Genomic DNA, 27123 nt, shown 5'->3' with positions numbered 1-27123 from the left:
GACATTTTTATAGGGAAAAGGTGAAAACTGGGGTGGTAAGCTGATATGAGAAGGTCTGAAATCTCATTGTTGGAGGAGGTCATCAAGAAGACTTGACATCTGATTGACCTGCAAGCTAGACGTGGGCAACTGGAGGCTCATTACCCCTTCACAGTCCTTGGAATGTGCGTTCTGCTTGTCTTCACTGCTCCCAGAAGCTGCCTGAACATTGCAGCCTTGAGATAGGAATGTGGTGTTGAGACTATCTGGATGGTACATGTGACTGAATCCAGGTAGGGCCTCTACATAAACTTTTAAGATTTGGTGGGTGGGTGTGGAGATCTACTCATTTGTGGCCATCTAAGACAAATCTCCTAAGACAAGTCTTCTTGCTTATTGAAACTGCCACCTCCCAATCTGGAGTGGCCTGCCTCTTTCTTCGGTCTTTCCCTGTCCTCCACATATGGGGCCTGGTTTCAGAATATACCCAGGCAGCTCCCAAGGAGGTTGCAAACAGCATGCGAAAGAATACAAGCTTTATCCAATGATATCTATAGGACGGTTGATAAAAAGAAGATCCAAAGTTAAGGTCTGTCCTAATGTATGAATAGTTCCTTGTCTCTAAAGATGCTATTACATAATTCCATAATATTCCCTATGGTAGCTATAATTACAAAAAAATTATCAATAAACCTATGAAAAATGATCAACAAACTTGGTGGCTTAAGATAATATACATTTATTATCTCACAGTTCTGGAAGTTAAGAAGTCCAAAATGGGTCTTCCCAGGCTAAAATAAAGGTATCAGCATGGCTGACTTCCTTCTAGAGGCTCTAGGGAAGAATCCGTTTCCTTGCCTTTCTCAGCTTCTAGACGCTTCCGGCATTCCTTGGCTTGTGGACTGCTTCTGTCTTCAAAGCCAGCAATGGCTGGTCCAGATGTCTCAGGCTGTATCACCCTGACATGTTCCCTTTTCTCCCTCCCTCCCTCCTTCATCTATAAGGCCCCTTGTGGTGACATTGGACCTGCCCAGATAATCCAGGATAATCTCCCCATGTCAAGGTCAGCTGATTAGCAACCTTAATTCTCCTCTCCATGTAACCTAACCTAATGGTAGCAGTCACAGATGCTGAAGATCAGGGCATGGAAGTGTTGGGAGGGCTATTATTCTGCATACCATACATCATTTGTATATATCGATTGAGCAGATTTGTTTTCAATATCACATTCTTACGACGCTGTTCTATAATGACAATGATAATAATGGGCCATAGGCTTAGCATATAAGAGATCAGAAGATATAATGAAAATTTATCATGGATTCTCTAAAAATGTATAGGCATATTGGCAGGTAGCTCATCTTTCTTGAGAAAACGACTCGGCAAAACAATAGCTGCATTCATTTAGATAACATTTTATTTGTTAGAGCAAATTTTGGCAGACTTCGTTTTAATAGCTGGAGAAATTAAAATCACAGCATTTAGTGTATTGGCATACCCTATAGGTAGGTGCAGACCATTACATATTTTTGAAATAAAATCACTGCTTCTACCTTTTAATGAGAAGATTTGAGGATAGACAGAAGCCATACATTTAAGCAGATATGTTTTAATAGATAGTAGAAAACTGTCAGAAAATAGATCCACTGTGAACGTTTCTATAGTTCTCAGTGATTTCTTTGTTATAAATAACATTTTTAAATGTGTACTTTTCTGAACAGAAAAAAATAGCAATTCACTTTCTGAATACTTTCATATTTACAATGCCCTTTTAAAAATAGTAAAAGGGACTATTGTGATGTGAACTATAGCATTTCTAAATTTAAAAGAAATAACTCAAATATACTAGCCTAATGAGATAACAATATTTTTCACTAACTGAAAGGTTATAGAATAGAATACCTGAGCTTTATATATACACTATTTTTACATTTACAGCCATGAACAATATTATAATTTGGCACATTTATGTATTACTAATTAAGCATTTGAAGTTATAATCTATGAAATAAGTATAGAAACAGCATATACCTCATTATGATGTTAACCTAAAAAACAATATAATTGTTTGTCATTTTATTTGTGAAGTTTTTTATCTTTTTTAGAATATTAGGGAAGAAAATGGATATAACAAACATAAGTAAGTTGTTTTAGTAGAAGTTTAAGTTCAGAACAATTCACACAATGGCAAAATATGTTCATTCATATTTTATCTATAATTTCTCATTTAGTTTACAAAAAAACCAAGTTTACTCAAAATATAACTCATTGTTATAATAGCCATTTCCTTTTTCCTGCTTTACATTCTGCCCCTTCATTCTCTCATATTCCACTTTCTGTAACAGAGCTCATTACCAAGGTGATAGGGGACTAGTTTCAAAGGCAACATGTCACAAAAATAGCAATCCAGTCGTTTCCTTCAGGACATTCATATATTTCTTGTGTTAGAAGGAAAACCTTTCCTTGGGCGCAGTGATATCACTCCTGAGAAACCAATTACTTTTCACATATCTGCAATACTATTTTGACATAACTAACTATGTCGTGTAGGAAAGCAAACTATAGTTATATGGTACATAATTATGGTATCTTATCTACAGTTTCTACACTGTAAACAGAAAAACTGATTTAAAATAGTTGATTATCTAGCAATTAATAATTGGATAATTGGTTCAAGTCATTTTTATACATTGGCTATCCATAGCTTGGCTTTTTTATGTGTAGCAACTGTTATCCATAGTTCTCTATTTTTATCTTAAACATCCAAAACAACAAGGGACATTTTTGAACAATCTATAATATTCTTCTTGGATCTAAAAAATAAAAAGAAAAACAAAGAAATGGTAAACATAATTGCAACAATCACATCGAATTATTTTCAAATCACATTAAATTATTATATTTGGTTTTCAAAAGTATTGTTTTCTCATCATCTGTCAGAATATGCTCAAATTAATAGAAGCTATGTTTACATTCCTAAGAACAAGTTTGTTTGAAAGTCTATTTCCATATGAACAGCTAGGTGTTCTGATTACTTTGATACTAAAGTGTACTGTATTGAGGCTATAAAGACTCAACATAAATCTATGAGAATAAGAATTTTTATCAATTTGGTAACTGAGGCTACATGAATATGCTGTAGGGTTGGCCAAAATTAAAAAACAAACAAATGGGCAAAAATAAAATAAAATTGCTTACTTTTCTAGATAAGACACACAGGAATAAGAAAATGAACATCCCCTGGAAGGCATTGCTGACGGTGAAGAGGTAAGCTGTTACCACTGATGCGTGCACAACATGGAGGACCCCAAAGATCCAGGTGGTGCCAAGGAGGAATAGGAGAGCAAGGGCTCCCCTGGCACAAGACCTAGAACATATTTGAAATGTTTCAGTTAAGAAAACTACATATCCTCAACCCACCCCTAAACTCCTCCAATTATGTGGGAAAAGAGTTTGTGGTACAATGAAGAAATCTACAAAGACCACAAGGGATTTTGAAACTGACAAATTACTCTAGCTTCACAGGATAGCCTTCTGGGTATGTTACTGCTCCGGGGCAGGGATGTGCTTCCAAAATGAAGGCAACATTATTAAAATATGGTATTTTTCAAGGAATTTCCTTAATCTTAAAATATTTTTATCTAGTGTACTGTAGTGTATGTGCTTTGATTTCAAATCAAATGTTGCAATAATTTCTGAAGGTAAGACATATATCTGTTAGGCGGTATTTTCCCTAAGAAACCTTGTAAACTATACTGCGTGGACTTGGGTCAGTAGGTGTGCATGACATCAAAGGAAGCTTCTGCTTTCCTTTCAGGTATAGTCAAGAAAGGACAAGAGATAAAACTAGATTTTTTTTTTTCACTGTTGCAATACAGTTATCTCAAAATAAATTCATGTCAGAATACTGATTTCTTAAAAATAAAAAAAAAACCACTCTTAACGTATTTTCAATTTATTGCCTATGACTTTGGTCAAGCAATATTCGGTCCTGCTCACTGAGGACATTGCTTTGAAAATGAGGCAACTAATTATTTTCTCACTCATTCTTTGTCCAATCATTCCATACTGCAGAAGATGTTTTAGCAGTATACCTCAGAAAATGAGTCATTTTCAACTTTATTAAAACCAGCACACTACATGAAGCTATGAATGGTGAGGGGTAAAAGAAAGTAATCGATCAAACATTTGCTAAATCCGAACTATAAATCTTGTGCAAGGTATTGAAACTACAGGGGTGTTTCCAAGCAACACAAACGTTAGTCGTTTCTAATGTTCCCTATAGCACACTTCAGTTTTTCCTGAACAAACCATTTTCAAGGTCTCAATAAATCAGTTTTAAAGAGAGGGTTGAAAGAAAAATCATGGCAGCATGCAAACTAGGAGTCACAAGAAAGAAACAGTTACTAAGCTCCGAGGAATGTTTTCCAAAGAAAATCACGAAGGTCTATTTTTGCCCTAAAACACAACCATCATCTTTTCTTTCAAAGGGGATTATGTTGGAAAAGATTGTTTTACTTACCATTTAATATGTGGTGATTATAATCTTATTAAACATATTAAATGCTATTTAACAGTAAGTATCTTAAATATGGCAGAAGAAAGTACAAAAAATAATTTAAAAAATAGTCCTTTCAAGAATTATTTGTGCCTTAAGTTACTAAAGCTTTTAACTACTAAAGAAATAGAGTTAAAGAGACATTTACCTTATGTTCTCATAGCAACTAACTTCTGGTTTCAACCCTGCAGTGTGACGAAAAACTTTGTATATGATAAATCCAAAAGCCAAGAGATTAACCTGAGAAAATAAATGAATTTCAAAGCAGAGATAATTTTCATAGTCAATTAGATACATATGAAGGAAGTAAATAAATACTAAAGATTTCAAATAAGATAGAAACTAGAAAATGGTGGGATTTTTATGCATATTACCAAGTACAAACCCTCTGGTAGATTTAAGGAAGCAAATCTGTGGCTGATCTTTACGATAGCACTGAAAATTGTTAGTACAAATGGTAGTACAATTTGCCAGATCGTATTAAACACCCTGTTCAAGAAACTTCTTCAGATGTATGATCATGTCTACAGATTGATGAGTATCATCTGCTGCCAACTATAGGATTCATACACATATTAAGTTAAATTTTGGTTTGAAAAACTTTGTGAACATTTGAGAAATCAAATTTTTGTTCATTAAATTATATGCTGTTTTGAGGAGAAGTGTTAGTGATAATTCTGTCAACCTTTAAAAAATTAAACTGGAAAAAAGATATTCAGAGGAATTAGAAAACCCAACAAAACACCTTCAATTTCTATTGCTAGAAAATGTTATGAATGTACTTTCTGTCTCCTAATATTTATGCTCAGATTTCCTTTCCCTATATTTAACCTTGGAAATTTTCAAAATATTAATGAAATAAATGTTTGTTTGAAGGTATATACTTTTTATTAATAAACATTTATCATTCTATTATTTATATTTCCCATTATGGGCTAAGTAGAGTAATACAATTTTCACTCCTTTTAAAGTGACTGCATTATGGGGTGCCTGGGTGGCTCAGTCGTTAAGCGTCTGCCTTCAGCTCAGGTCATGATCCCAGTGTCCTGGGATCAAGCCCTGCATCAGGCTCTCTGCTCGGAGGGAAGCCTGCTTCTCCCTCTCCCACTCCGCCTGCTTGTGTTCCCTCTCTCGCTGTGTCTCTCTCTGTCAAATAAATAAATAAAATCTTTAAAAAAAAAAAAAAAAAGTGACGGCATTATGAAAAGTTTCCCCTTTTCCTATATTTTTGGAAAACTTAAAGTCATATTTGTAGTGCCAGAAGATTAAATCAAGGGTATATTTTGAATGTATATCTACTTTAATATGAGAATACTAACAATTAAAAATATTAAGTATTATAAAAATAATTTGTAGATTGAGCCTTTATTGAATTTATTTTATTAATCCAAACAGATTTTTTCCAAAGCCATTTTGTTATAATAGCAAAGTGTAATAATTTAATTTTTACCTAATTCTTACACTAGTATTTCAAAAGCTTATAGTTACAAAAAAAGTTGGTTTTTTCCTTCTGTAGTCTAAGGAGTTTCATATAGCTTCTCAAAATTTATTAATTGCTATTACAAAAAGCAGTATGAAAGAACGGGTCAGATAATTTCATTTTGTCACTTCTCCATGGAGAGGTCCTTGAGAGAAAATCTTAAAGGAATAAGGGTCTATTCCCTTCTTCCTGCTTCCAAGTGTCCATCACTTCTAATTATATGATTAATTAATTCTAACTACAGTAATTCTTCCATACACAGGAAAGACTTCAGCAATTGCAGGGGGGGAGAGAAAGCATATTAAAAGTGATTGAATTGATAGTCCCCCCCATCTTAGGTTCAAATAACTAACTGAAATGATAATTTAATAATAGTTAATTTTGTAAGGAGTCTTTACTTATGAAAGAGGGATACATAGTATCTTCTAGGTTTTTATAGCTATAGCTTCTTTAAATGAATTTGGAAACAGCAATTGTACTTAATTTTGTAAATAGTATATATTTTTTAAATAATAAAAAGTATTAAAAGTTGGTTAGTATAAATATGTCAAACTATTATTGGTTTGAATATTTGCAAATAATTTTAATGAGGTATTTATATTGAATTTTTTATCCCAACAAAGAATTATGAGATAACTTTAACCAAAAAAAATTGTTCTCTAGATGCATAATTTTTCCACGTGACTGATTGTAATATTAAAATTTCCTAAACTCTTTTCAATAAAACTGGTTTGAAAAATAGTTGCTCATACTGCTGTGTCTTCTCAGAAGTCCATATATGTTTGGAATGCTGTTCCACATCGTCAGCTAAAATAGCGAAGAGCAGCCACGGAACATTCCCTACGGGTGATACAGTTCTGGAAAGTACATTTTTCTGTACAATAGGGAAATGTTTACATACTTGTAAAAACCAGGTGCTGCTGGTTTTTTAAGCTTCTTATATGTATTCTAAACATTTTATAAAGGGTCCAAGTCTCTGGCATGGTGGTGAGGAGTGGGTACAGATTAATGAACACAACAGGCATTGTCTTCTGTTCTCATAAACTTATTAAGAAAATATATAGTAAATAATGACATAAGTACTTAGAAATCTACAAACTGATAAATGCTATCAAGTCACAAATTTGGATCATTAAGATAGACAGATTAGGATAAAGGCTCAGGAGGTACTTCTCTTAGGATTTCGTATTTAGACCAAGACCCAATAAATTATAATGCATTAGCAGATCAAAGAATCCATGAGGCTTGAGAGAGTTGAGGACATTGCAGATCTTGAAGGAATTAGCAAAGGTAGCTGGGGTGGAGTCAACAAACGGAAGGGAAGTATGAGAAGAGGTGAGTGAAGTAGACAGGGATGGGAATATTACTTGGATTTTATCTTAAATGCAAAGGATTTTAATGTATTCTTTCACTCAAGAACACTTATATACTTTAGGCTTTTCCTTAACTTGCAGTATAATGGAAGAGATGACCAGTCAATAGGCAAGTCAAACACCATTCACTACGTGCCCAGTGATTGTTTAAAAGAAGGGTAAAAGAATACCGGTAATGACACCCTCACACGTGATTTCTAAGCCAGCCTCGAATGACCAGTAAAGCCAAAGGAGAACAACCCAGAGAAAGTAAGTGATTACTCAGTATATCAGTGCAGACCTATCTCTGCACACTCACTTCTTAGGTGATCAGACCCAATGGCTCAAAATATTATCCTTACACCCTGATTGTTTCACTATGTCTAATAGGCATCAGGAGTTGAACATGTCAAAAATCAAGCTACTGTTCTTCTCCCCAAAGAAACCTATTTTTGCTTCAACCTTCCTCACCTCAAAAAAAAAAAAAAAAACCAACTCATCCTTCTAGCAGATCAGCCTTATTCATCAGCAAGCCCTTCACCTCCACCTTTAAAACATACTCAGAAGAGGACTACCACTTACTGTCTTCACAGCGCCTATCCTGGGAGAGACCACATTGTGCCTCACCTGGGCTATCGCCAAAGCCCCTAATTGGTCTCTCTGCTTCCATCCTTGCCCTCCTACAATCTGTTCTCATTACAGCAGTCAGATGGATCCCTTTAAAATTTAAGTCAGACCATGTCCCTATTCAGAACCCTCCGATGGCTTCCCATAGTACTCAGAGTTAAACCTAAAGATCTCACAATGGCCTCTGGGTTTGAAATGATTTGGTTCTCACTATACCTCTTCTCTCCAGTCCTACTTCTCTCTCCTTTGATCATGTCTACTATGTTCACATTGGATTCTCTGTCCTTTTTCCAGCCCACCAGCATGCCTTAGGGGGGCTGTACTTGTTGGGCTCTCAGCTATTCCCAAGGCAAATTCCCTCACCACCTCTGTTTAAATGCCACCTTATCTACATACTGCCTCCCACTGTTTATTAAAAACTGAAACCCAAATGATAAAATCAGACCTGAGTTCAATTCTATGGAAATACAGACGATGATGGTATTCTTTACTGTTTTGGACAATGCAAATTCTGTATGCAAACATGTTCTTCCCTTGGCTGAGTCATTGGAACACTGAAAAAAAAAAAATTCTCCTTGACCAAACTATAGTTCAACCTCGGGCTTCAGTGTCCATCTTTGAAGAATTCAGTTTTAGCAAGAATCCTGCTAAGTCAGCTTAGAGAGAATCCTACCACTCTTGATTATCTGGTCACTTTCAATATCAAATTAAATTCCTCATCCGCCACCCTTGATATCTGATCACACTGGCCTGCCTTTCAGCAAGAGTCCTGTTAAAGTAAATTTACCAAGGATTCTCCCCACCCTTGCCATCCACTCTTAGTAATTTTCCATGCACTCCCCTCCCCACATCACACAAACTGATCCTTGGCTATAAATTCCCAGCTGGTTTTGTTGTAGTCAGAGCTGAGCTGAATCTCTCTCCCCTATTGCAATAGTTTTGACACCTATCACAGTAGTCCTGAAAAAAGTCTGTCTTACCATTTTAACAAGTGTCAGAATAGTTCTTTTCTTTAACAAAACTCAGAGCCAAATGCAACATCATAATATTCAGCAAATTTGGGGTAACTGGAAAAACTTTTATTTGCAGCTTTTACACTGCCTGTATTCTCTCTTTATCTATAAATATACAAGCTACTTTAAACCCTTTTTTAAATAGAGTGAAAAACTATAAATAATTGGTATCACCCAAAGGCACATGACTTTATTTACTTAGCGGTGGGAATTAAGTTGAAACTCTGCATTTTATATGGTATGGAAAAGTATTTTCTGGAGGGGATGTTTTATGAACTAAGTACAATAGTCTGAGATAAGTTAAAAACAAAAGCTCAAAACAAGATTATATAGAATTAAGTATTTCTGATGATAAATGTTTGCAAATATCCCAGAAGTCATGATGTTGAGGCTAGAGAAATATGTGCATTTTAGGCTAAATTATTGGAAGGGTACTACTAGCATTGTGTTTACTGACAAGGCTACCTCGATGATAACTGACTTGAATACTTGAGCGATTCTTTCAAATACAAGACAACTCATTAATATGAACCTTAATTAAGGAAATGATGCCTTTAAAATGACTCACACTTTTGCTCATTAGTATTTACCTATGTGTGCCAACTTTATCAGCTGTGGTTCCCTTATTATTTATCTCTAAATATTAGTGCCACAAAAGCACAGGGGCTAATTAATGACTTGCAAATGAACAAAGTCATTCGTTATCGTTTTTGGTTCAATTTTTAAAAAACAGTTTTAGCTTGTAGATTAGGAGTCCTTAATACTTTTCTAGGAATAAGCAAGACAAGAATGTTAGGGGCAAACCTAAGAACTCTGAAATTCACTGCGGCACTTGAGTATATAGAGAATGAGAACAGCTGTGAAGAAAAAAAATCATTCAAGTCATGAAAACTTAACCCTTGAGAGAAACTAGTATTTTAAATTTAAAATCATTCCCCTGGCTTCATCTTAAGAAATATTTATCTATACAGAGATCTGTTTCTTACTTTCATTGATAGATGCAGTTGCTTCAAAGTCTGGCACACAGGTGCTGATGTTTGACAGAGGGCATGAAAAATTTTTAAGTGCCTTATTTTTTTAAACAAGAAATTTAAATAGATAAGCTGGAGAGAGAGCAGGAGCTAATTCTGAAAGATTTAGACCTACAGGTACATTCGACCCAAGGGCTTCAAATTCAGGCTTCAAAATGAAGCATCCCAATCAGTCATTTTTCTTTTCTTAGTCTTTTTCTCAATAATTGATGAAGCCATCTATATGCTGATGTCAGATCTCACCAAAAAGAATGAGAAAATTTCTCTTATAGCACTTTTAGACCCAACTTTAATTTTTCACATATATCAAACAGAGTCTGGTTCATTTAAGAATGTGTCATGATCACAACTACTATGTCCTTTCAAGTAGTTTTATTACCTTTAGATTAACTGGCCTAGTTAATTCCCTTCTGCCATGGACAAAGGGAGGATTTCTACTAGCCTACCAAGAGGGCATTAAAAACAACCCAGCCCCCCAAAACAGTGACCCATTCTCAATCCCTAGATCACTGCAGAGATGGCTCAGTAGTTTTCAGTTGAAGCTTTTAAAATGAAAAGATATCATCTCTTAAAGAAAAATATCTACTAGCGACATTGGAATCAAGTTTTGTCTTCATTCTGATTTTCTTTTGTTATCAGTTGGAATCACATCTTTAAATGCCTTACTTACAATGCTAATCCCAAAGAGTATCAGAAAAAGTGGGGTATGTACTGAGCAAAAAAAATGTCCCCCCTTCCGAGAAAACAGGCCCAACTAACATGTGGAACCTGTGAATACACCAAAAGGGATGGTGCAGATAGAATAAGGTTATGGACTTGAAGATAAAGAAGTTATCCTGGATTATCCTGTTGGGCCTCATGTGAGATGTGAGCCCTTAGAAATGAAAGAGGAAGGCAGAAGAGATTCAGCAGCGAGGTGCTACATCAGAGGAGGCAGAAGGGGAGGTCAGAGAGAACTGAAGACAAAGGGGGTCGGCAGGTCAGGCAGGAAATACGGGAGGCCCCTACAAATTGAGACTGACCCCTGTCCAACAGCCAGCAAGGAAATCAATCGCATGACACTAAATTTGGTCAACGAACTTATAAGCATGGAAACAAATTCTCCCCCAGCGCCTCCAGAATGGCCAATGCCTTAATTTTAGCCTAGTGAGACTCGAAGCAGAAGAAACAGCTGAGCCACACTGTGCCAGACTTCTGACCTCCAGAACTGTGAAATAATAGATTTGTTGTTATAAGCCACCAAATTTGTGATAATTTGTTATGACAGCAACAGAAAACTAACGCAAAGTAAAAGACATGTAAATATAAGATATAAATTGTGTGTATATACATATATATATGAAATACCCTATAATTAGTGTTTCCTATATTTTAAATAAAAACTTAAAATCCAGTTTAAAAGAAATACTAATTTATCAATAACTCATATTTATTATTGATGTTCTAGATATTTGGTGAGTAATTGATTATATAAAATCTTATTTGTGGATTCTGTTTCTGTGTTTCTTAAAGAGATCACAAATTATAACTAGTATAGGACTTCCTCTTCAGCAAGTCGTAACTACAGTTTGTACTTTCAAGTCCCTGTCCCATCTTCTTCTGTATAACGCACACCTTTATAGGTCCTTTTTGTAGGGTTGCTTCATTAATGAGTAAAAATACAGGATACCAGTTAAATTTGAGTTCAGATATACAACAAAAATTTTTTTAGTGTAAGTATCTCCCATACAATATGTGGGGCACACTTAAAACTAATTTACTATTTATCTGAAATTCAGATTCCTTGGGCATCCTGTGTTTTGTATGGCAACCATAACTTCATAGCTTTAAAATTATTTTCACATCTGATCCTTTTTGTAATCTGAGGACACTAGCTTCTTAGTAGAAAGCCCCAAGGACATCACCCTCTCCGCATATGACAGTTTGAAAAGAGAGCTCAAAGAAAGAGGGGTAAATTTTCAGATGCTGCAATTGTTGTGGAACCTGGACATGTGTGTATGTGCAAAGACTGATAAAATGTCCTTGAAGTATGTAGTGGATGAAAGCTCATATAAAAGGTTTGAGCTCAGTGAAGAATACACCCAGGCTAGGCAGGACTCCTTCCCCTTAAAACCCCTCGGTGTGCATCGTGAAGCTGTTCTGGGAGGCAATGGATTAGACCAGCACCTGTTAAAAAAAACCTCTTGTTAATAAACTAATGGCTAGAAATAAAATTTCCAAAGCTTAGATGTGAAACTGCATTAGTATAAATTTAGTGAAAACTCTCAGAAATTATGATGCCACAATATTTGTTGACCTCTTGTCAGAATCATGTAGTGGAGTAACTTCCCCCCCAACATGATGCTGCTAGGAAGCATCTCTCTCCGAACATCACGAGCCTCATCTTATTTCACATTCCTGAGGCTCAGGATTGAGAAGCCTGGGGAATATCTACAGACCTAAGAGATACTCCTCAGCTCAGGTTATCCACACTTGGCTCAGGAGAGAGGAGAACAGAGAGACATGGGAGTGCAGTCTACAATTCTAGGGGAGAAATATTAAGAGTAATCTGAAACATACTGAAACATCTGAAACAATCTGAAAACATAATGAATATAAATAAAAATAAAAACATAAATAAATAACCTAAACAGGTTCTAAATATTATCAGAGGACAGTATCCTTCATAGAACATCTGAGGTATTAACAGCATTCATGGTACTAATACCTTGAGGTTTATACTTTAGAAGATAGCAATGCTCTCCCACCAAGCACTGACTGCTGGGGTATGCAATTGGATGAATGGTTGTTCTGGAATAAAGTAGCATTTTGCAGGTAGTTACAAACTAGTGTAACATTGAGATGTGAGTCAATGACAAAAACATTTATTGAGCATTTTTCTATGTGTCAGACATTATTGTAAGTGTTCTTTATTTTTAATTCATTTCATCCTCACACCAACTTTATGGGGTAATTCTTCTTCTTCTTATCATCATCATCACCATCATTTTTTTCACATTTACGGCAACAGAGGCATAGAGAGGTTATACAATGTGCCCAAGGTGACACAGGAAGTATCAGAGCAAAGATTCATACCTAGTAGACAGGTTCTAGAGGATATGCTCTTAAGCACTTTATAAAACTACCAAACGATAAATGAAGGGCCAGTAAAGAAAAGCTAGATTGACATCTAAAATTCCATGAACTTAACTGCTGAGACATTTATTATATTATCTGCTAACAGTTCGTTTTAGAAATGGTTAAAAGTAGGAGAGTAAAACCTTAATGAGTAGTGATACGGTTAGCTGTTTGGCATTAATGTGTTCATTGAACTTAGTCAAGACACTGGTGGTGAAGGCCTTGTAAACACCAGTAGGATTTAGTGTGTGATGCCAGTGATCCCCTAATAGAGACAACTGTCTTCACTGTTCTCTGTGGTCAAAGCATCTAAGAATGTGCTAGTCTTCCTGTGCTGGTGAACAACAAAGCTTTATCCTTTTGAGTTCAGGTATGGTCACTGGGTTCATGTTAGTGGTCAAGTAGAATGCCTTAAAATAATATACTGGGGCACAGGGGGGACACATTAGAATTCCCATTGATCTTTTTTCCAAGGAAAAATTAAGGTTTACTCTTTAAAATACTGGTTTAATCTTTAAAATATGATACTGGTCTCACTTTTTCAATGTCATATAAAGCCACATGTCAGATATGAGCCATTCAGCGGGATGAGTATTTGTTCCTAAAGGTAGAGAGGTTCGCCCCCTTTTGTTACCTTATGGCCTACTGCAACATACTATATATGTGCCTGTTAAGTGGATTTTCAGGTCACATTATGTAGTTTTAATAAAGTAACCCTAACTAAGTAAAAAATCAAGACCTCAAATGTTAACTACATTGTGTGCTAAAATTAATCCTGATAAAGAATATACAAATGAGACAATGACAGAACTGACATTTTCCCTACCCCTAGAGTAAGTTATCAGCTAGCCAAGCTGTAAGTCCTTACATGTAAGTCAACGAAGTTAAAAATACATGAAGATCTAATCAGATTTGATAAAATGTTATTTAAAAATTCAAATTATTAAGAGGACTATTTGAAGTATGCATTTAGATCCACAGTTTCAATCATATTTAAAGTCATTCATAATCAAGACAACACATCATTTCTCTAAAGTCAGTAATACATTTTTAGCAGTCTCTTAATGTTTTCTACTTAGAGTTTTAAAAAGTCATGTACCATTGGAAAACAGCTTTGTTCTTCATGAGGAAATAAGTTAACTGAAATAATATCTGGAAAATAATATGGCACAAATTTAAATGCATTCCGTTTATAAATTTAAATACACATCCCTCTTAGTAATATTATTGCAAAATGCAATTAGAAAGCATTACTGAAGATTTGAAGAAATGAATGTTAGAGCATTCAGTGTGATCTATTACATAGTCTCACTAAAGTACAGATTTAATGCCTCTTTGTGAGGTATCAGCTCTGATAGCCATTAAAACCAAGTGTTAAGATGAACTTAGATCCAGACCTTTGGATTGCTGTAAAGTATAAGCAATGTTTCATTTAAAAAACTAATAATATTTTAGTGAGAATTATTAAATTGAAGTATTGTTATCTTTAATATTTTGAATTTATATTTTCAGATTGTTTAATAATATACTTTGTATATATGTTATATAATTCACATATTAGTAAACTAGTAAGTGTATACCATTTTTCAAGATGTAAACATTTATTAAGTTACATATTTTTTACTGAGGGCTCTTTAGTCAAAAAAATTTGGAGATCATTGCCTTATATAATTTGGCAGTTTCAAAAAAACAACAGATGCTTCCTCAAAATAAATAGAATAAATGGACTCAGAGCCACACTTCATGGATTCAAATTTTAGCTCCGATACTGACTGGTCAATTTATTTAACTCTTTGCATTTTTCTTTCTATGTAAAATATGGATAAAATATTAATATCATCTAGGGTTGGTTGTATGTATTAAATAATATAAAGCACTTAGATTAGTGCTCAGTATATAAGTTCTCAACAAGCATCAATTATTATCACTAATGGCTATTATGTTTATATGGAAATATGTTCTTCCGAATTGTCTCAATATTTGACATGCCCAATGGTGAATATAACATATTCACTTCACAGTTGGATAAAAATGATTTTGTGATGTAGTCTCATTGGACGTATAAATAGCACCTTATATCAGAACTTAGATCTTTCAGTCTTTATTTTGGGCAATATGATCTCAATAGAAAACAGATGATCTCTTTCTACTTTCAGGACTTTCCTTTAAAATAATGTCAGCAAAATAAGGTAGTCAGTAATAATAATGTAATCAATGTATGAATGTAGTATCATTCAACAATAAGTCAAACATTTATTGTTCATATAAACAACTTCTCATTTTTTGTTGAAACTCCTCTAGGCTAGAACTGAAATTTCCAGGTCAAAAATCTGGATATCTTCAAGAATTTTATAGAAGAGGTAGGAGTATTTCAAAGGGCAATCCATAGATAAAGTTACCAGATACCTTAAATATAAGAAACAAATTCTTCATGAATCCAATATGATATTCTAGGATATTTTATGGGAGAGGATAGTTATCTTTTCTTAAATCACTCTAGTGCAGAACAGAGGTCAGGAATATTTTTCTGTAAAGGGACAGGTTGTAAATAGCTTAGGTTTTGAGGGCCATATGGTCTCTATTACAACCACTGAATTTTGCCATACCATTAAATACAATACACAAACAAGTGAATGTGACTGTTTCCCAGTAAAAAATTATTTATAAAAACAGACTATGGCCATTGATGACTCTTGGTCTAGAATTCAAGATCCATAAGGGTAAGGACTTTTTTTCTATTTTATTCACTGACATATTCCCAAGGCCTAAAACAATGTCTGATACATAGAAAATGCTCAATAAACATTTGTTGAATGAATAAAAGGATGAAGGATGTTATACCTAATATACCTATACCATTCTTTATGGCCTATGTAAAAGAGCATTCATCCACTAATTTGATCATTTAAAAAAATTATATATTTTTTTTGTCTCACATCTTGCAGATTTTGACAAAACCATATCTTATTAGAAATCTATTATCCATAGATAGACATAGCAATAGTAACTGAAGGATATATTATACATTATCAAAATGTAATGACCCTCCAGGAATAATTTTGCATAAAGGGAAAGGATGAAGTTACACCTCCTTTATTTTATGGGTGGGTACCTTGGGCATATGCAATATTTTGCATCTAACAGAAACTACAGACCCATGGATTTTATGATGTGCATTTGTTAAACACAGTCTTGAGCACACAACAAATGTCTTAATCACAAGTAGGCAGAATACTGCCTCATTAGGAAAATATCTTCCCACATCCCTTCAAGTAATAGCTAAATAATTGCTCTATTTTATTATGGCTAGGAATCCCATCCCAATATATAATTACCTTAGGCATTAAAAAATTCACACTTCATATTTTTAACATGTTTCCATTAGGAATATTTCAATAGCTGAATTTTTTTTTTTCAGTTTTTGGAAGAGTAATTTACTGTCTCTAAAATAGAAGCAAAAGGTGGAGGGAATTAGAAATGTATAAGCATGAAGGATAAAGTGATTCCATGGGTGTAAGTGAATTCCATGGGCTTATTTTTGTAGCTGGTTTTAACCGTAGATGGTTATAAGCCATAGCGAGATATTAGAAAAGGAACAAAGGTGAATGAGAAAAACTACATATGAAGATCAGTTACAACAGTTGTTCCATTTAATGTGACAATGAAAACCCAGTGATGAAATCTCCTTTGTTAAGATATAAGCAAGGAAACGTGTTCCTTGTGTATACTTACTGTAGAAAGAGAGGATAGAGGTTAGTAAAAAATACACACACACACACACACACACACACACACACACACAGGTCATTTGACTGTTACTTCCCATTTATTTTCATTTATTTATTTTTGTTTTCATCTATACATTTCTTTTTTTTTATTATGTTATGTTAATCACCATACATTACATCATTAGTTTTTGATGTAGTGTTCCATGATTCATTGTTTGCGTATAACACCCAGAGCTCCATTCAATATGTGCCCTCTTTAATACCCATCACCAGGTTAACCCATCCCTCCACCCCCTCCCCTCTAGAACCCTCAGTTTGTTTCTCAGAGTCCATAGTCTCTCATGGTTTGTCTCCCCCTCCAATTTCCCCCCCCTTCATTTTTCCCTTCCTATTATCTTTTTTTTTTTTTTTTTTAACATATAATGTATTATTTGTTTCAGAGGTACAGGTCTGTGATTCATCAGTCTTACACAATTCACAGCGCGCACCTGAGTGGCTCAGTCAGTTAAGCATCTGCCTTTGGCTCAGGTCATGATCTCAGGGTCCTGGGATCAAGCCCTGCATTGGGCTCCCTGCTCAGTGGGGAGTCTGCTTCTTCCTCTGCCTCTGCCCCTCCCTCTGCTCATGAGTGTGCGCGCACGGTCTCTCTCTCTCAAATAGATAGATATAATCTAAAAAAAAATAAAGTTATTGACAATTTTATTTTTATTTATTTATTTATTTATTTATTTAAAGATTTTATCTATTTATTTGACAGAGAGAGACACAGCGAGAGAGGGAACACAAGCAGGGGAGTGGGAGAGGGAGAAGCAGGCTTCCCGCGTAGCAGGGAGCCTAATGCGGGGCTGGATCCCAGGACCCTGGGATCATGACCTGAGCCGAAGGCAGATGCTTAACGACTGAGCCACCCAGGTACCCCAAGTTATTGCCAATTTTGAAGGTAAAGATAGAAGAGACATAAGATTGTCCTCCAATTATTAAAATTTTCCTTTTTTTAAATTTTGAAGGATGCTTTTATTCTTATAATTTCATTTCTTTTTTGATAGTAGCACTGTATATAGGGTTGGCATCATTATCCTTGTGCACATGTTAGAAATCCAGGGCACAGAAAGAACCCACGGTGTACACTTTTTACCAGTCAGATTGCTTTTGAAAACCTTTCACATTATTTGGCCAGGACCTCATTTTATTCAGTTAAACGTAATATGCCAATGTTAAAATTCTGAGTGAAAGCATGTCATAAATAGATAGATCGATGTAGACAGACACATACAGCAATCATTTCTAAGGAGAAAAGAAATGAGGGAAAAGTGATGTGCTATAATGAATGCTTTACGTATTATCTCTTCTGAGAAGAATTCTCAAAATAATCCCATTTCCATGATGGTGATGATTTCTTTAAATTTCTTTGGGGGAAACGAATGAATATTTTTGACTAAATACTGTGCTTCATGCATCATTTATTTATTTACCCAGCAGAATTACCTGAGTAATTACTACCTGGTAAACCTCAAGGATAATATAGTGAGAGAAAATCCATAAAGCTTTTCTCTCAAAGAGCTTATAGTCTCGGGGCGCCTGGGTGGCTCAGTCGTTAAGCGTCTGCCTTCGGCTCAGGTCATGATCCCAGGGTCCTGGGATCGAGCCCCGCATCGGGCTGTCTGCTCCGCGGGAAGCCTGCTTCTCCCTCTCCCACTCCCCCTGCCCCTGCTTGTGTTCCCTCTCTCGCTGTGTCTCTCTCTGTCAAATAAATAAATAAAATCTTTAAAAAAAAAAAAAAAAAAGAGCTTATAGTCTCCTGGAGGAGACAGATATGAATCAGTTGTTAATCAGTTATTCACATCAATACATGTGTAATTATAAATTGGGGAAAGTATTTTTTTTAAAAAAGTGGACTTCTCTGAAGGCATCTAACAACAACAAAATACATTATAGATCCGTGAGTCAGGGAGGACTTTCCTCAGAAAGTGTTGCTTGAATTGATAACTGAAAGACAAACAGGAATTACCTAGACGAAGGGATGGCAGAGGGCAGTGATAGGGAGTGTTTTAGTGCAGAGGTGCTGAGATGGGAAGGTACATAGAACCTCTCAGAAACTGTAAAGCAATGTGATTACAACACAAAAGCCCATGGGAGGGTCGTGGGAGATGAGGCTGATCAGCAGACAGGGGCCAGAACATGCACTGCCTCCTAAGTAAAGTGTCCACTTTATCCCCATTTGCGGGCCACAGTATTTTTAATGTCGGTTGCCCAGTGTTCTGTTCAATTTAGCATTTATCTGAATTTTTGATTTACATCTTATTAAGATAAGCCTGGGGAAGTTTGGTAAGCTCTACTTCCACTGGGACATGTCTCTTGGGGCGCTGTGTGAGAGTCACATGCGCAGTGACCATTCTGACCTTCACAGGGGCTCAAATATGGAAGACAACCAGCAATATCCCCCCTCTCTTTCTAGACCCTATCCAGATACGGTGTAAGCATCAACTTCCACTCAAATATGTGAGTGGTTAGGGATAGCTACCTTCTTCATCATCAGGGGGTAGTGGCAGAAAGATTCAAAATGGCCACATTGTCCAGGCACATGGTGCTCTATTCCAAATCACTGGTGTTGTGTAGAAAAAAAATTACTTTTGAAAATAGATTTTTGAATAGAGCTGTTTTATAGGTCCATCAATAAAACGAAACCAACTTGAGTGATTTTTATTACCTACTTTCATTCCTAAAAAGGTCCAGATTTTGGTGATTGATAAATGAATATGGTCACCTTATGGAAGGCTTTGTTAAAAGTTTTAGATTTGACCCCAAGAGCAATAAAGCCAAGAAAGATGTAATTAAGGGGTAAAGAAATGTTCAGATTTACTTTTCCAAAATATTACCTCAAGCACACTAATGTGTTGTCTTAGAGTTGTTTGTTTACACATGTCTTCTTGATACACTTTTTGTGTCTCCTCTCCATTTATATCCCCTCGGTTACTAGCACAGCCTTATCTGGGTCTTTAATACTTGATAAAGTTTTGACCTATTCTGAAATATTCAAAGTGTTGTCCCTATTTTTTCCCAGGTTTTTTCTTTTCATATTATCTGTACTTTTATTTTGACTTAATACTACTTATATTGATAAATATTAGTAAAATAAAATCATAAAGATTTTTAAAAGAACCCCAAAGACTTTTTTTTCTAAAAAAATTAATCTTCTAATTAGAAATATGAAATTAAGGACAATTAAAAATGGGTGAAGCATTATACTTAGCTTTCAGCTTTTTCTTGATGAGAGAAAATGAAAAGAAGGAATTTGAACAATTAGATGTCAAACAGGGCATTGGAATTACTTGTTGATGAATATCAATTAATAGAACAGTAAGCCTCCAGACTCTCTGTATTCTGCATATTGATCTATAGTCTGATACAGTCATGATTTTAGGTAGGGCATTTTGGTTAGCTGTTGGATATTCTTGGCAAGATTTAGAGATAAAATAAAATGGGGGGAGAGATATTTATAGTGGACAAGATTTCCCTCATTTTCAACAAGATGGAAAGTAATTTATTTTGATACCTTCACTAAGTAAAAAAAAGAATTGAAATTTTATGAATAATTTCTAGAAGGTCTGTAGTTGCTAGGGTCTTTCACAACTCACCCTAAAACCATTTGTGGAATCTGGAAGATGCAGACACATTCTTCATGCGCCTAACAAAATCTGCTCCGTTCAAAAGGAAAGGATATGTAGTAGTGAAAACTGCAGAATGTGACTCTGGAAAGCATGAACTTGCCTCCACCACTCAGTAGCTGGGTGATCCTGAGTAAATTGCTTCACTAAGGCTGCACTAAGCCTAAGTTTTCACTTGTTTAAAATACAGGCAAAATGGTGGCTGTTACCCAAATAAGTGTGAAATTAGCTCTAATGACTAAAGGCTGTGCCCTAACAGTGAACAACTTGAGCTCTCTTTTTGATCAGATATCACTGGGAGCCATGTTTTGTTTTGTTTTATCAGAAGGAATTTTAAATGTTCCTTTCTTGGGAAACTCTGAAACTAGATATGACAACATTTTCCTATGAGAAACAGAAATCAAGACAGAGCCACACAGATAGTCCATTCTCTCAGAATAAGTCATTTGTATTTTGCAGAGAATACTGAAGGAGACCAAGGGATATAATAAATACTTAGAGGGAAGATTAAATATTTTCTCATGTGTAGAATAAGATCTCTGCACATGCTCATAAAGACTGATTCAAAGGGCTCACTTTTTTTGCAGACCAGCTTCAGGAAGTGTTTTACGCTTGGAGGAAGATCAGAGGTATCACAACGATCAGAACATGTACTGAGCTTTTAGCCAAGTTTAAGGATTTTTATGAATTCTTAGTAAGTAGAAGCTTAAAGTTTTATCTGTTGCTTACATAAGAATGCACATAATTTGCTTTAGCGTAACAAGTTCTTCTCAAGGAATTGGTGTACTTCTTTAAAAAGTGATAAATAGCAGAACCCCCATAGATATTTATAAATAGATAAGTTTATAGTTACTAGATCTACTGAAAATCTAGTAAAACATTATCTCTTAGTAACTGCTATTACTATTTTTATTTTGTTGTACTACCAAAGCTTTTTGTGAGGATTAACTGAGGTGTTAAAAGGGTTTTGTAAAGATTAAAAGACTATACAAATGTGAAGTGAATAATGATTCTAATGATATCTTGCACTACCAACTCACTTGCACCATATCATGATGTAACATCCTTCACTGTAAAGCTATATTTATTAAAAAAATACCAGTGATGAACTTCACCTTGGCCAGTTTTTTCTAATTGGACTTGAGAGACCTAAGGGATTTTTTTCAATATATTTTTTTGGATCTCTAATTTCTATAAAATTATTCAATTTTTATGAAATTTTTTTAGTACAAATCCCAAGGAGATTTTCTGTGAAGGGATTTCCAGTTAAGAATATGACTCCCATATATGAGAGTACATTGGAAACTACAAATGTATTATTTATGTTAAGTTTTTTTTAACTCGTTCTTTTTAAAATTCTAGCTACCTATTGTTTCAAGAAGGTTGGAATAATACAAAAATGTAACAAAATATTACAGGAACTGAAATGCTTATTAATATATAATATGAAGAAACGGTTAGAATTTTAAAATGTCTTGAATCACAGAGGTCACTAAAAGATGCATCTAACAAATATGGTGCCATTAAATTAAAAGATGTAATTAAAATGTTGATGCTGTTATCCACAACATGTAAAATTTACAATGGTTAGTGTTTCTAATATAGCTTCAATAGGGTTATCTGAAGGACATTGCCCAAACTATGATTTTAATTCTTTTTCTTATATTTTTGCTGTTTAAAGAAAGCTGCAAAATGCACTCCTATATAAGCTGCTTAATATCCAAGTCTAGACTAGTATTTTCTAATAGAAAGAATCCGGGATATCATCTTGCATGGGATATGTGGTTGTACTGGAGACTTCTTTGATTGTCATGTCTAGGTAGTGGTGGTAGTGGTGTTATTATAGGCATCTGGTGAGTAGAAGCCAGAGATGCTGCTAGGCTCCCTATAATGCACAGGATGGGTCCTCCAACAGAGATTTGGTCCAAAGTGTCAATGGTGCCATGATTGTGGAACCCTGGTCTATCATAATCCTTCCTTTGGGTTTATGTATTCCAGTTCAGCTATTTAGACACTATAGTAGACAATAATATCTAGTGTTGACAAAAATGTCAGAAAAGGGACATTCTCAAATATTATTGGTATAAGTATCTATTGAAGTAAATGTTTTGGAGGCAGTTTGTAAATTTAAAAATCTGTCTCTACTTGCATTTCTACTTTTAAGAAGCATTTCTTAACAATTTTATATAATGGATATATGTAATTATATTGGAACAGGAATTTCTCTGGGCATGCAGTATTATTTATAGTAAGGAAGTATTAGAAACCAATTAGATGTTCATCAATAGGAAGTGGTAAAATAAATTAGAGCATAATATGGATAATATGCAATGATAAAAATGGTAGAGTTGTATATTATAACAAAGAAGGGTGAATGTGATATTTATTTCAGGTTATAAATGATTCAGGTTTTTTGAATTTATAATCAATTTCTTTGCCTAAATTTATATAAATGTGTATGTGTGTGTGTGTGCGCACGCGTGTGCACCTACCAAAAGTCTGGAAGGATGCAGAGCGAATATTAAGAAAAAGAGTAGTTAGTCATGAAAAATATGAGTGTGGGATAAAATATCCACTTGTTACCTTGCCTAGTCTTGTAATATTTGCATTTCTTTCAAGCTTGGGCAATTTGTGAAATTAAAAAATGCAATAAGAATAGCTCACATAATAATAAATATACATAGACATTGTCCGTTGTGTAAGGTTATGTGAGGAATTCACTTTTGAGGAGGTTTTAATAGGCATTTCCTGGTGAAAGGGAATTAAGAGATTGCAGGCATAGGAAGAACAATTAGAGGAGGCCACTACAAAGAACTGAGTGGAATTCTGGGCAAACCTAAAAAGAAGGGGGTAGGAGTAGTAATATAGAAACACTCAATTATAAGGGTTGTGATTTAAATTCAAATGAAAGCTCACATTTTTTTAAAAGAAAATGCCTTATTTGGACATAGTGTAATTAGTATTTGCCTCAATCAAGCAAATTCTATTCTTCAATACTGAACATGTCTATAGGGAACTTCAGTTAAATTATTTTCACCAACTCTTTTTTATATTTGTGTACTTGAATCTAATCACTTGTGCAGTTTTAGTTGAAAGGATTCAGGATTAAAGATTAAAAATATTGAAGAAAGAAATGAATTATGGAAATTATCTTCAGTTTGCAGCTTGCTTTACAAAGATTTAGAAGCCTCTTTTTTGTAGAGCTCAATCTTTCAAAAGCACGGCTAGGGCTTTTTATGTATAGTTACAATCTTAACATTCTAAATGTAGTGATTCATAGAATCCACGGGGTCACTGGTTCATACTTCAGAATTCCAAGAGATCCTTAATATTAATGAGTCAACACCTGAGGAAATACTTTCACTTGATCAATGCAGGGAATGTTGCTGCTCAAATACCTAAATCGCTAACACTTATCAGAGTAGATTAAAAGCATGAATATTCCTTTGAAACAACACACCTAGGGGTAGAAAAAGCCACCAGTGCTGATCTCATTCAGTTCTTACTCATTTACATATTGTCTTAAAGGCATTTTACATCATAATCTCCAACACAGACATGCTCCAGGGTTTCCATTCATAAAAACAAGCAAATATCATTTGCAGGACCTAGTCCCTACTCTGTGGAAGAAATGCAAAGATTCCATGGATGAATGACAGGTATGGCCATTGTTCTATAGAGATATGTGCCCTGGAGTACGGGTCTTCCCAGATTTGTTCAGAGAAAGTCACGAAACCAATCTAATCCCTGACTGAAGGCTAGGCATAACGAAATCACCACTAATCATCTATTTATATTTGAACGTTCACTTACATTTTGTCTTTATCCCGTCTTTTTCTTCTATTAAATTTTTATTGCTTTTCTTAAGATATTTTACACTTTGTGTTAATTTCGGTTAAACTTTCTCTGGCAGAGTGTACTAGAGACTTTTTAACAAATTCCAGGAAGTAACAAGTACGTATATTATAATCATATCTTGCTATGGTTAAACAAACGCTGTCATATCTTCACCAATATTTTAAAAATTAGGATCTATGCTTAAATATATATATATGTATATGTATATGTATATACATATGTATGTATGCACACACACACATATACACACTATATTGGCCAAACATACATTCCCTTGCATACAATTTTTTTGCTGTGCAAACCATGGCTTTAAAGTTCGTCTTTATTTTTTGGGGCACCTTGGTGGCTCAGTCATTAAGAGGCTGCCTTTGGCTCAGGTCATAATCCTGGGGTCCTGGGATCGAGCCCCGCATCCGGCTCCTTGCTCCTCGGGAAGCCTGCTTCTCCCTCTCCCATTCCCCCTGCTTGTGTTCCCTCTGTCACTGTGTCTCTCCCTGTCAATAAATAAAATCTTAAAAAAAAAATAAAAAAATAAAATTCATCTTTATTTTTTAATACAAAAAGCATAAATGAGAGAGCCAAAAATTGTCCTCCAAATGATTGTGCGTTTTCCTCTTTTAAGTTTAAAGAATGGATGTTTTTTCTAAAACATTTCGTTTTGCTTTTACCATAGCCTTGTTGTGTGTAGGGCTGGCCTTGGTATCTTTATTTTATGTATTAGAAACCCAGGACGCAGAGCAGTCACATTGCTTAAGGATCTCACGGTGTTTCTTCCTGCCTCATTTATTACTATGGTTTTTATTAACAGATTAATTAAAATACAGAGATAATTATTAAAGACTTACTAAATACTTCTATATTCTGGGGTGACCAAAAGGAGTCAGTTTTATTTAGTCTAGGGTTCATAGAGAATGCAATGTGAATGCTGCTCTGTAGAGAATAACTGCAATTTACTGAGTCGAGGCCAGTAAGGTTGTGCACCACAATGACACTGATTATTGAGCAAGATATGGTCAGTAAATGAAGAAACTCTGTTTGGGTGTTTGGAGGTAGGGGATGCGTAGTGTAATGCACACAGAAAATTACCGTGTGCAACAAAACAGAGCACTGAAAGCACTATGGAGGATTTGAATAAAAAGTCTATGGAAATACATTGGAGAAAGAGATTAGTTACAAATCTGGAAAAGTTTTCATCAAGTCCTGTATTAATTAATGATAAGATTTCAGGCAGAACTGTGCACAGGGTGGTAGGATTACTGAGTGCAAAGGACCAAGAAGATATTCAAGAAAAGCAAGTATTCTAAGAAGGATGAAATTTTTGGAGAAGCTGTTTTGTGGGGTTAAGCAGTGTGAAAAAAAAGCTAAAAATAGGCTGGGTTCAGCTAAATCACTGAGACCTTGACATTCCAGTGTATAGAATTTGGCCTATAGGCAAAGGGGAATATCAGCCCTGGAATTAAGAAAGCAGGCCATGGCAACTTCATGAATATAAGTTTCAGCTCAGATACTTACTAGCTGTTAATCAAGCTGTGCAATCACTTTACGCCTCAATTTTTCCACCTTCAAAATAAAATAATTATGCACACGCGCACACACACACACATGCAGCCATTTTTGAATTGTTTAAAGAATTAGATTAAATGTGCTAACAACACATGGAGAAGAGAATGTTTATTTTAGTGTCAGGAACATAATAGGATTTAACATTAATGTTATTTTTTATTAATAGTTGCCATTGTTTGAGCTGAGTTTGGGGCTGTTTATTATGGACAGGTTAAAACAGAATTGGAGAGAATGGCAGCAGAAAGATAGGTCAATAAGGAAATTGCAAAAGAGGCAAGGTAAAATGAAAAGGTGGCTCTAGTTTCAAGTTCTAGTAGACCTAAAGCCTTGAGCCAATCTCTTAACATTTTGAATCAAATCCTATTTTTTGTTAACTATAAAATGGAATAGATAATAACAATGTGGGTGATTTGTGAGTAGTAGCTGTTTAATAAATTGTAAATTAAAAAAATTCCTGTTATTAATACTAGAATATGAGGAAGGGATAGCAATAGTTTGATCCTGAAAGTGGAGAAGAAATGGATAAGTTTATGGAAGAAAAACTTGTAAATAATTTGTGGCATCTAGCCTAGGATGTGATGAATCCATGAAATGATGATTCTTGACTATTCTTTTTTTTTTTGGATTATTTATTTATTTATTTATTTGAGAGAGAGGGCATGCACAGATGACTGGGGGGAGGGGCAGAGGGAGACAGGGAAGGAGAGAAGCAGACTCCCCACTGAGCATAAGCCGAACCTGCGGGGCTGGATCCCAGGACCTGAGATCATGAACTGAACCAAAGTCAAGAGTCAGATGTTCAACTGACTGAGCTGCCCAGGCACCTCAGATTCTTGACTATTCTTAATAACAGACAGATGATGATAATTTTGTTATTTCTGGCATTGTCTTATGCACAATGGTGGCCATTTTGTCTGTGCCCTTTGTTTACCTTCAAGGGAAATCTGATAAGTTTTTGGGGCTTCTTGGTAGACACTTAAATTCACATTAAGAATCTGCTGTAAAGCCAAATTTACTTCTTGCCCCATCTACAAGCAAGTTCATCTATCTCAATGAAGACTTGTTGAATGATTGTCATGCTCATATTGATCTCTCCCACATCTTATCAATATCACTTATATTTTATTATATGTTGTTCTTTGTTATTTGTTT

General features: G+C 35.0%; 1 protein-coding gene across 1 annotated transcript in view; it reads right to left on the bottom strand.

The window, feature by feature from the left end:
- Nucleotides 1-705: 705 nt before the first annotated feature.
- ADGRL4 (adhesion G protein-coupled receptor L4) overlaps nucleotides 706-27123 on the bottom strand; it is a 108247-nt gene continuing 81829 nt past the window's right edge. The window contains exons 14-16 of the mRNA XM_032425274.1: nucleotides 4686-4777; nucleotides 3178-3346; nucleotides 706-2792 (exon numbers count right to left, since the gene is read on the bottom strand). Of these exons, the coding sequence (XP_032281165.1) occupies nucleotides 2730-2792; nucleotides 3178-3346; nucleotides 4686-4777 (324 nt within the window). The 3' untranslated portion in view covers nucleotides 706-2729. The remainder of the gene's footprint in view (nucleotides 2793-3177; nucleotides 3347-4685; nucleotides 4778-27123) is intronic.

Source organism: Phoca vitulina, unplaced genomic scaffold (genome assembly GCF_004348235.1).
Source record: "Phoca vitulina isolate PV1807 unplaced genomic scaffold, GSC_HSeal_1.0 scaffold2, whole genome shotgun sequence".
Lineage (NCBI taxonomy): Eukaryota > Metazoa > Chordata > Mammalia > Carnivora > Phocidae > Phoca > Phoca vitulina.
The sequence above is the reverse complement of the archived record's forward strand: the minus strand, read 5'-3'. Positions and strand labels throughout refer to the sequence as shown.